General features: G+C 44.1%; 1 protein-coding gene across 1 annotated transcript in view; it reads right to left on the bottom strand.

The window, feature by feature from the left end:
- dnah2 (dynein, axonemal, heavy chain 2) overlaps positions 1-10,970 on the bottom strand; it is a 432,951-nt gene that overhangs the window by 13,418 nt on the left and 408,563 nt on the right. The window contains exons 83-86 of the mRNA XM_060919614.1: positions 10,344-10,495; positions 10,126-10,240; positions 4,693-4,869; positions 2,100-2,174 (exon numbers count right to left, since the gene is read on the bottom strand). Of these exons, the coding sequence (XP_060775597.1) occupies positions 2,100-2,174; positions 4,693-4,869; positions 10,126-10,240; positions 10,344-10,495 (519 nt within the window). The remainder of the gene's footprint in view (positions 1-2,099; positions 2,175-4,692; positions 4,870-10,125; positions 10,241-10,343; positions 10,496-10,970) is intronic.

Below are 10,970 nucleotides of genomic sequence, written 5' to 3' on the forward strand. Positions count from 1 at the left end.
TGCCAGAGATTATCAAAACCATTCAGAAAGAAACAATGTTGCCCAATCTCAATAGAAAAGAGTCAAAACGCAATTGCCCAGCAACATTGCTCGGCAACATTGCCCAAAAAGTTGCCCCGTGTATCATCACCATTACAGTTTTCGAAACTGAAACCTCCGAACCGAGGCTGACATACACACGCTGTCACCATGACCCAAACTCTTATTTCCCGGAAATGGCCCGGCACTAGAGCTCAGTGGAATGCACTTTCTCTCGGTAATAAGCATAAACACGTCTGAAAGCGATTTCTTTAGTCTCGTCCATTTATTTCAAATGGTGAACCGAATTGTACATGCTCACTGGCCAACAAAAAAGATCAAAATCGTTTTTGTTGTGGCTAGCGCCTGTATATGAGGCAGTAGCCACAACAAAAACGATTTTGATCTTTTTGTTGACCTTGACCGGATGACCCTCAAAACGTTGGAGGTTCTATTTGAGACCACTGCGCATCTATCCTGAAAGTTTCATGAAGGTTGATCCAGCTGTTTTCCCGTAATATCGTTAACAAAAAACAAAGAAACTCGACCGAAAACAATACCTCGCCCCCTGGTGGACTCCATCCCAGGCAAGGTAACAAAAAACCCAACCCTAGTATAAAGGACCCAGAATGGAGAAGAACATTGAGTGACGTAGCAGATTTGCACCCATATTAATCAGGATTAGCATCCAGGATGGCAATAGGTCAGCACAGAGGTGTCTAATCTTATCCAAAAAGAGCCTGCAGGTTTCCGGTGCAACCAAATAGACGCAACTCAGCAGATGTCTGAAGAACAAGTGGAAGCTGGTGTACTCCTGTATGGTTAGGAATACAATCTAAAGCCATTGTGACCTTTTATGGATAAGGTTGAACGCCAACGGATTACCAGATACCAGGGACGTGCACAGGATTATAGAGGGGCAGGGGCTCAAAGTCAAAAAAAGGGCAGCAAGTGCATGATTTTTTTTCCCGGTCCTTTCCAAAATATGGAAATGTACGATTTCCTGTGCCATGCAAACTTCTCTGCGCTGCTCGATGTGCCGTACTCCGACGTCCAGCAAAAATAGAAACTGACACATAACATTGTTTTTTTCTGAAACATAACCCACATTTGATTTGAGCACGTTGTGGAAGAGGTCGACGACTAGTTATATATACAAGAGGAGAATGTAAGCTTCCCGACGATATATGATACTTGCATGTAGACCGAAGCACGGCCGAGGCAATCGATTGTGAACAGTAACAGGTCAGGTCACGTCAGTTAACAAGCAGATTATTAAACTACAGAGACTTAAATCACTCGCACAAATGTCAGTAGCCCAACAAACGCCCAAATGTCATGTCCATACAGTTTGAAAGGGCTAACTGTTAGACCATAACTCACATGTTCAAGCTGCCTCACTGTCGTGGCTCCTCTGTTATCATTGTGGCAGCGTGCGCAGCGGCTTCTTCCCTCTCGCTCAGTCCGCGCACCCCCTCTCTCTGTCCGCGCACCCCCTCTCTCTGGCCGCGCGCCCCCTCTCTCTGGCCGCGCGCCCCCTCTCTCTGGCCGCGCTCGAGCGGAGCAGCAATGGACAGAGAAGCGGCAGCTCAACGCACACAACCACCCCGTATTACAAGAAAATTGGTAGATTGCTGTGGAGTTTTTGTACCGCCGTTGTTTTAAACTTCTAACATTATTTTTTTTATTAACATTATTTTTATTATTATATTTATTATTATTATTATTATTATTATTATTATTATTTTAAAAGGGCAACATTTAATTCGAGGCAAAAAGGGCAGGGGCTCAAGCACCCCTAAAGCCCTATGTGTGCACGTGCCTGCCAGATACTAACCCTTTGGCACTACACTCAATATTACACGCTGAAAGCAGATCAATATGGGTGTGTCAATAAAATGTGCAAAAATGAAAAATGCATTTTGACGGTAACATCAAAGGTCAGACAGTAAAACTGTAACAAGCGAAATGTGGTGTTGAATTGAACCTATTGCCCAATGGCGCAGTGGTTAACGAGTAGCTCTCTTGCGAGCAGATACAAGTAGGGTCCTGATGAATTGTGATTAACACTAGTTACTCACCTTGGGAGGGAAGCGCAGGTTGTTGTCATCTACCGTAGAAACGGCGAACTCCCAAGAAAGGGTGTCCACAGATACCTGCAGAACACATCCACAACACAAATATTTAACTCCTGCTACTAGATTAGAGAGCCAGGGTTTGAAGCCGTTTTCTCTGTACTGTTCTTGTACACTTCTTTGGCTTCTTGATTTCTATTGTCATGGCTCATATTTATATTTTCCAGCTAGGATCTACATGCTCATTCTCCGGTATTCTACATGTCGGTTCAGGTTAAGTAAATTTGACTGGCTTTTACCCTGTCCACACTAGCAACTATACCGGTACTGTAGCGGTATAACTGTATTGGTACGAAACCCACAAATGTATGGGTTTCGTACCAGTACAGTATGGGTACTGTAGCGCTTCGCTGTAGTGTGGACAGACGAAGCGGCTCTGTATCGATACAAATATAATGCGCATGCGAAAACGAAACGACCGTGGAGCTACATGGAGCAAAGAAAGGGGGGAGAAAGGGAGAGGGGGAGGAAGGAGGGAGGGGGAAAGAGGGAGGAAGAGGGGAAAAGGGAGAGAAAGGGAGGGGAAGAGAAGGGAAGAGGGAGAAAGTGAGGGGGGAGAAAGGGAGATTCGTTTTCTTTGTTTCTTTCTCAACTGCCTCGCGCGTTTTATACGATTCGACTGAATAAATGACCACCAGAAATACAGACTGTACATTGACAACAAAAAGCGCACACACGTTGTTTCATCCGCCATATTCTCGGAAGGAAGTTACTCGGTAACCATGGAAACATTTTGCGCACGCGCATTTCAACTTCCATGAAAGAAAACCGCAAACATTTCTCGCTAGTGTGGACAGATGCACTAAACTGTACCGGTATACTTTGTATCGATACAGTTATACCACTTTCATACCGGTATATGTGAACACAGCATTTGTCTGCTAATGTCATTCTTTGGAAAGCAATAAACATCACAGGCCTCTGGTGCCAAACGGGTTTCAGCAACCTCTGCTAATTGTTTACACACACACACACACACACACACACACACACACACACACACACGTGTACATACAGTATGTATTATATTTGTGTGCAAGTGTCTATGAATATATTTATACCAGGGCTTTGAACCGGTTCAAGGAACAAAAACGAAAACCGGGAACTTTTTCTATTTCACATGGAACAGAAACGAAACCAGAAACTTTATTATTTTTTATGTTCCGGAACAGAAACGCTTATTAAAAATAATGGTAACCGGTTAATACCGGTTTTTATTTCGTTCCTCAAAGTTTCTGTAGCCTACAAATAAAAAAGCCATTCTTCTCCTGCACAAGTTTCTATGACCCGCTGGGGTTCACTTCCTGTGTGACGTTCGCTGACTGAATGGAGAGAGCGGGAGGGTGGACTACTATCACGTCTCCACGTGATAATAAGTGAATAAGTGCATTACTGAGTGTCTGAGCAAAGAAGAGCCTGAACGTTGCAACCTCCCCATTGGCTGTTTGTAAAAATGTATCAATTGTTGCCCTTCCCACGGGAATCATCGCGGGCTCGAGAGACGAGACCTGACGAGTTAGTTCGTTGGTAGCAGAACAAAATGTCTGGACACAAATCGGGTTTTCAGAAAAGGAAAGAAAATAAATGGAGGGTCGAAAATACAAAAAAGGAGGCAGAAAATGCAAAACGAGTTTTAAGGTAGGACAAATGGTTACTTTTTAAGGCAGCCCGCCGTGGCTGCAGGCTTTCAGTTGTGTCATTGAATGGTTACTTTTCTGAGGCAGCCCGCCGTGGCTGCCTGCAGGCTTATTTATTATAGCCCATTTAGTTAAAATAGTTGATATAAAATGTTTATAGTTATAGTTATGTGATGGTTGTCCTGATTTAGACTTTTTTTTGGGGGGGGTGGGGTGGGGGGGTGTTGCGCGATGTTGCACCCGGGTCCAGATTAGGGCAGAACCGGCCCTGGCTACATTTCAGGTGTAGTTTGTTTTATGAATGTATGTACTTGCATAGATGTGTACTTGGCCTTCCAATATGGCGCCTAACAAAATCTCGCGGCGCGGTGACGTCATGCGGTAGCCCTCTATAGGGCCTGACTAGCCTTTGGTAACACACTAAACGAATTATCTTTCATTTTTGGCACTTTTTCTGTTTGTGTAGATGGGAAGACATACTGAGAATCCAAATCGCCAACATTTGAAATAATAATTGTTTTGAATTATTTCTTGTCTTATTTAATGAAGGTTGTAATAGAATTAGCCTACATTTGGCTTAAGCTGGATGAGACAGAGACATAATTTTATAACCATTTGTTAAACAGCTGACAGGGAACGTAATTAACCGTTCCGGGAACGAAATTTTTTTGTTCTAACCGGTTCGGTAACGTCTATTTAATGGTGGAACCCAAAACCGGAAACGTTAAAATTCCGTTTCTGTTCGGAACGAACCAATAGGAAAAAAATTCTGGTTCAAAGCCCTGATTTATACATATGAATGAATATGTCCTGATATCAAACAGACAGTTAATATACTCATGATGCATGTGTGGATGGGTTTGTACGAGTGTGTATGAACACGTGTCTGCGTTTGTGCTCACGTTGTTCTGTCGTGCTGAGGACTGCAGTACTGCTGTGAGAAAGCCCGTGGGGAAGGTGAAGCCTGAGAGCCAGAAGAGAATGGGAGGATGTGCCGTCTGTGCCCAGTGAGTAAACTGCTCTACCCGCTGGCACAGGTCCCTTGTCCATGATGCCAAGGGTTTCAGAGATGGGTACGCCTAAATGGTTTGGAGGGAAAGAGACAGATTGACGTATTTGCATAGGTAGGAAAAAGACTGAAATCCGAAGCCTTGTTGTTTCTTTCATGCACTATTCAAAGCTGAATGAGAGTAGCCAAGGACACAGAGATTATTTCAGTGAGCTTTATTACGCATAGGGTAAAATAGAACCTCTTGAGGCCTTTTATATAGATTTTATGGAGTATATCTGCAGTCGATATTTTAAAAAAGTAATGAACGGAATAAAGTTTAACTTGAGTTCATGGCTATGGCAATCCATTAAAACCTGTATGTGTACATATGATAGATACAGTGCTGAGCATAAATGAGTACACCCCACAACCAAAACCCCTACATCTAGTACTTTGTATGGCCTCCATGATTTTTAATGACGGCACCGAGTCTTCTAGGCATGGAATGAACAAGTTGGCGACATTTTGCAACATCAATCTTTTTCCGTTCTTCAACAACGACCTCTTTTAGTGACTGGATGCTGGATGGAGAGTGATGCTCAACTTGTCTCTTCAGAATTCCTCAAAGAAAATAATTTCTTTCCACCACAAAGGTGAAGGCTACAAGAAGATCAGCAAAGCTTTACTTATCAGTCAGAATACTGTCGCAAAAGTGGTACAAAAATTTAAGAAAGATGGAACTGCAGCCATCTCACAGAGACGTCCAGGTCGTCCACGGAAGTTAACACCTCGACAGGAGCGTCTTCTGATGAGAAGGGTTGAAGAAAATCGGCATGCAAGTTCACTGCAGTTATCTAAAGAAGTAGAAAGCCAAACTGGGGTGACTATTTCCCGTGACACAATACGGCGTACACTGCAGAGGAATGGCATGCATGGATGCCGTCTACGAAAGAAGCCTCTCCTAAAGCCCAGGCACAAAAAAGCCCACCTAGAGTTTGCCAGGGCCCATGCTGACAAAGATGAAGCCTACTGGGACTCTACACTCTGGAGTGATGAGACCAAGATAAATGTTTTTGGAACTGATGGCTTCAAAACTGTATGGCGTCGCAAAGGTGAGGAATACAAAGAAAAATGCCTGGTGCCTACAGTGAAACATGGTGTTGGCAGTGTCCTTATGTGGGGCTGCATGAGTGCTGCTGGTGTCGGGGAGCTGCATTTCATTGACGGCATCATGAATTCACAGATGTATTGCTCTATACTGAAAGAGAAGATGCTACCATCACTCTGTGCCCTTGGTCGTTGTGCACTTTTCCAACATGACTAAACACACATCTAAGGCCACTGTTGGATTTCTGAAGAAGAACAGGGTGAAAGTGATTCAGTGGCAGAGTACGTCTCCTGATCTGAACCCAATCGAACACCTCTGGGAAATTCTGAAGAGACAAGTTGAGCATCACTCTCCATCCAGCATCCAGTCACTAAAAGAGGTCGTTGTTGAAGAATGGAAAAAGATTGATGTTGCAAAATGTCGCCAACTTGTTCATTCCATGCCTAGAAGACTTGGTGCTGTCATTAAAAATCATGGAGGCCATACAAAGTACTAGATGGAGGAGTTTTTGTTGTGGGGTGTACTCATTTTTGCACCACCCTAATTTGAGTAAAACTGAAAAATGTGTAATCTAAGTTATATTATTAACCTTACTTTCCCGTTATAAGTTAAACAGATGTTATATTAAACTTTGTCTTGTCAACATTTTGGAAATTGTTTGTGTTCATTGAGATATTGTTTAAAATGTTACTTTTTAAAGGGGGTGCACTCATTTACGCTCAGCACTGTATCTAAGTGGTGTAAGAATGAAAATGGGAATGAAAAAGAAGGACGGAATGATCTGTTAGCCATCTGTGCTTTTAGTGGATCAAAGATAAAGCGATGAATGGATGAGACACAGAAGGACAGAGTTATAGAGATAGAGAGTGTAATGAGAGAGTGAGAGAGAGATGTGAGTGAGTAATGAGTGCATGCAGGCCAACCGGAGCTATTATTTTACTGAAATAAGATGAGCAAAGGAGATGAGAAGCAGCAAGCAATGTACGTTTCAGATGTAGGCTACAGAAAGATTTACTTTGCTTATTGAAGTGCAATTACCCCAAACAGGGTCGAACCCCACAACCTACACATGACATCCATAAGCACACACACTCGGAGAGAGAGAGAGATAACTAAGAGAGCAGCAGTGTGCTCCTGATGGAGGAGTAGAATATTTAAACTGAGGCACAGAGTCGGGTTTGTGTGTGTATGCATATGCATGTAAGACAAGTACTCTGAAAAGGCTAAGTGTAAGAGATTGTATTTTACAAGCGTGTGTGCCAGTAGAGTGTGCTCTTGTGTCTATAATAGAAAGACAAAAGAGGTGAGGGAGAGAAAGGAATAAAACCACAATCCGATCCTCGGCAGTGTAGCGAGTGCACTGGCCTCTTCTCCAACACTGTGACCTTCCAGCACTTCACCATTCATTTAGTCTACTCCAGCTCCTCTCCAGCACAGGGCACTGCACTCGCAGATTACAACTTCACACACTTCACACGATGATTTACTATAGCCATGGCGTGGAGATCTGTAAGTGGCTACACTACAATTTTTTTTCATAATATTAAAAGTAATTATTAGGTTTGAGTAGCATAAACAGATGGCGCGCACACACACACACACGCACACACACACACATATATATAGATATAGTATACGATGAAAAAATACCTAAAAAAAAAACACAAGAGAAAAATAACTGGATGTGAACACTATTGTGACACTCCTGGCTGTATATTTTAATCTGGCAGTTTTTAGGTCAAGTCCAAAAAAATCAAGTAAAACTATCTGTTTGAGAACCAAGAGCAGAGGTTAAGAGTTTAACACTCAGAAAAATACAACAGCTCTTAGATGTAGTTACATTTGTTTCCAACCGAGCACAAAAAACCCTACAGCCTGTGATAGCATCCTCTACACAACCTAGCATATTCAACATGGCGAATCACAAATGGACATTCATTCAAATTAAGATTGACAACATTCCTGAAATATCTGCATACAGACTAATTCATCTGATAACAGCCATCTATTATCTGCAGCCGCTTTATCCTGTTCTACAGGGTCGCAGGCGAGCTGGAGCCTATCCCAGCTGACTACGGGCGAAAGGCGGGGTACACCCTGGACAAGTCGCCAGGCCATCACAGGGCTGACACATAGACACAGACAACCATTCACACTCACATTCACACCTACGGTCAATTTAGAGTCACCAGTTAACCTAACCTGCATGTCTTTGGACTGTGGGGGAAACCGGAGCACCCGGAGGAAACCCACGCGGACACGGGGAGAACATGCAAACTCCGCACAGAAAGGCCCTCGCCGGCTACTGGGCTCAAACCCAGAACCTTCTTGCTGTGAGGCGACCGTGCTAACCACTACACCACTGTGCCCCCTTCATCCGATAACAGTTTTTGATAATCTTCTTTTGGGCGGCACGGTGGTGTAGTGGTTAGCACTGTCGCCTCACAGCAAGAAGGTTCTGGGTTCGAGCCCCGTGGCCGACGGAAGCCTTTCTGTGTGGAGTTTGCATGTTCTCCCCGTGTCTGCATGGGTTTTCTCCAGGTGCTCCGGTTTCCCCCACAGTCCAAAGACATGCGGTTCGGTTAACATGGGGCACCCTTGAGCAAAGCACCGAACCCCCAACTGCTCCCCGGGCGCTCCCCAACTGCCCACTGCTCTGGGTGTGTGTGTGTGCTCATTGCTCACTTGTGTGTGTGTGTGCGTGCGCGCATGTGCTCACTGCTTCAGATGGGTTAAATGCAGAGGATGAATTTCACTGTGCTCGAGTGTGCATGTGGCAAATAAATAAGGCTCCTTTACAGAAAATCAAACGTAAATCATCTACCAGTGCTACATATATGTGAGTTATACTGATAAAGTGATTTGTTTCTCTTGTGTATACTTATTTTTCATGTTTAACATAAACTGACTGAAGCTGAAAAACAAGTAAACAAATCTGCTATAAGATAATCTTGAAGATATTACATATGGCAAATGTTACAATGCAAGTATAATGGGTTCTTCTCATCTCATCTCATTATCTCTAGCCGCTTTATCCTGTTCTACAGGGTCGCAGGCGAGCTGGAGCCTATCCCAGCTGACTACGGGCGAAAGGCGGGGTACACCCTGGACAAGTCGCCAGGTCATCGCAGGGCTGATACATAGACACAGACAACCATTCACACTCACATTCACACCTACGCTCAATTTAGGCCAAGTTTACATTAGACCGTATCTGTCTCGTTTTCTTCGCGGATGCACTGACCGTTCACATTAAACCGCCTGGAAACGCCGGGAAACGGGAATCCGCCAGCGTCCACGTATTCAATCCAGATCGTGTCTGGTCCGGTGCTGTGTAAACATTGAGAATACGCGGATACGCTGTGCTGAGCTCTAGCTGGCGTCGTCATTGGACAACGTCACTGTGACATCCACCTTCCTGATTCGCTGGCGTTGGTCATGTGACGCGACTGCTGAAAAACGGCGCGGACTTCCGCCTTGTATCACCTTTCATTAAAGAGTATAAAAGTATGAAAATACTGCAAATACTGATGCAAATACTGCCCATTGTGTAGTTATGATTGTCTTTAGGCTTGCCATCCTTCCACTTGCAAGTGGTAAGTGATATGCACTGGGATCACACACACAGCGGCTCAGTCCCGAATCACTGCTCGTGCACTTCACTCGCGCGCTCTGTGAGCTGCGCAGGGCCGGAGTGCGCACCCTCCAGAGGGCACTCGCTGTTCAGGGCGGAGTGATTTGGAGCGCAGGATGCCTGCGGAGCCGAGCGTATCCGTGTATTGGCGTTGCTGTGTGCACGCGAATCGTGTATTGGTGTTGCTGTGTGCACACTAATCGTTTTAAAAACGTTAATCTGATGATCCGCTGATACGGTCTAATGTAAACCCCACCTTAGAGTCACCAGTTAACCTAACCTGCATGTCTTTGGACTGTGGGGGAAACCGGAGCACCCGGAGGAAACCCACGCGGACACGGGGAGAACATGCAAACTCCACACAGAAAGGCCCTCGCCGGCCACGGGGCTCGAACTAATGGGTTCTTGATTTAAAAAAAAAAAAAAATCTGGATTAACAAGAGAAACAACTCCTTAATCCTGATGTTGGTCCACAAATGGCATCAGTCAAACATCTGACTACAAACCAGCAACATGTGACGAGTGCGCCTTTACCTTTCGCAATGCTACTGTGTTTTTAACAGCATTGGATGATATGATGGAGTACTCTCACAGTGTCTTACCTTCGCCCAGAGGGGAGGAACACGGGCATCATGAATGCACTGAAATGTCTCTTCCAGACTACTGGACATCACAACCAGACCTTTAATGCCTTTCTCCAACTCTGTCAGAGACGTCCTGTTCAAACACACACAAGCAATAATGTGTTTCACTTTAAATAGCTCACATCTCTCACAACTATCAGTCTGTCTGTGACTCAGACTTCTAAACAAACACAGACCTGATGGTGTGCAGCAGAGCGTTGTATCTCTGTATCTCCTGCAGCAGTGTTACATTAAGAGGTGAAGGATCATCCTGCAACAGTTTCCTTGTCCCTTCATAGTCCACCTCTGCTGGGATCTTCTGATGCACATCAGCTGATAGTTCTAATACCTTCACAGACGCACAGATTTACATCTGAATGATACAAACAACTCCACTCGAAAATTTGATCCAATGAAATGGCATCAGTTAAAAAAAAAAAAAAAAAATCATCCAAAGCGTACTCACAGATAGCACTCTTCCCAACATGGTAATAATAATCTCCCGTGTTTTCATGTTTTTCTTTGCTAAGTGGCTCATGCTGTTAATGAATTTGGCACCCTTTCTTTCTCGGGTAGCAAGAGCACCAAACAGAGACGGAAATAGCGTAGCGTATTGAGTGATCGAACGCAACAATTATCAGAAACTATCGCTTATCTTCATAAGTTGTCATTTGAGGAAGACAAACTGCTATTTTTGAAAGATACCTGACAATGAGACGGTAATGTTTAGTGGTTGTATAGTGATTGTCTGCCACAGCTTCTTTCACTTTTTAAATATCCCTTTTCTTGGTGGATTTAGGTTTCAAATTCATTGTTATTTTTCA

This window comes from Neoarius graeffei, chromosome 1 (genome assembly GCF_027579695.1).
Source record: "Neoarius graeffei isolate fNeoGra1 chromosome 1, fNeoGra1.pri, whole genome shotgun sequence".
Lineage (NCBI taxonomy): Eukaryota > Metazoa > Chordata > Actinopteri > Siluriformes > Ariidae > Neoarius > Neoarius graeffei.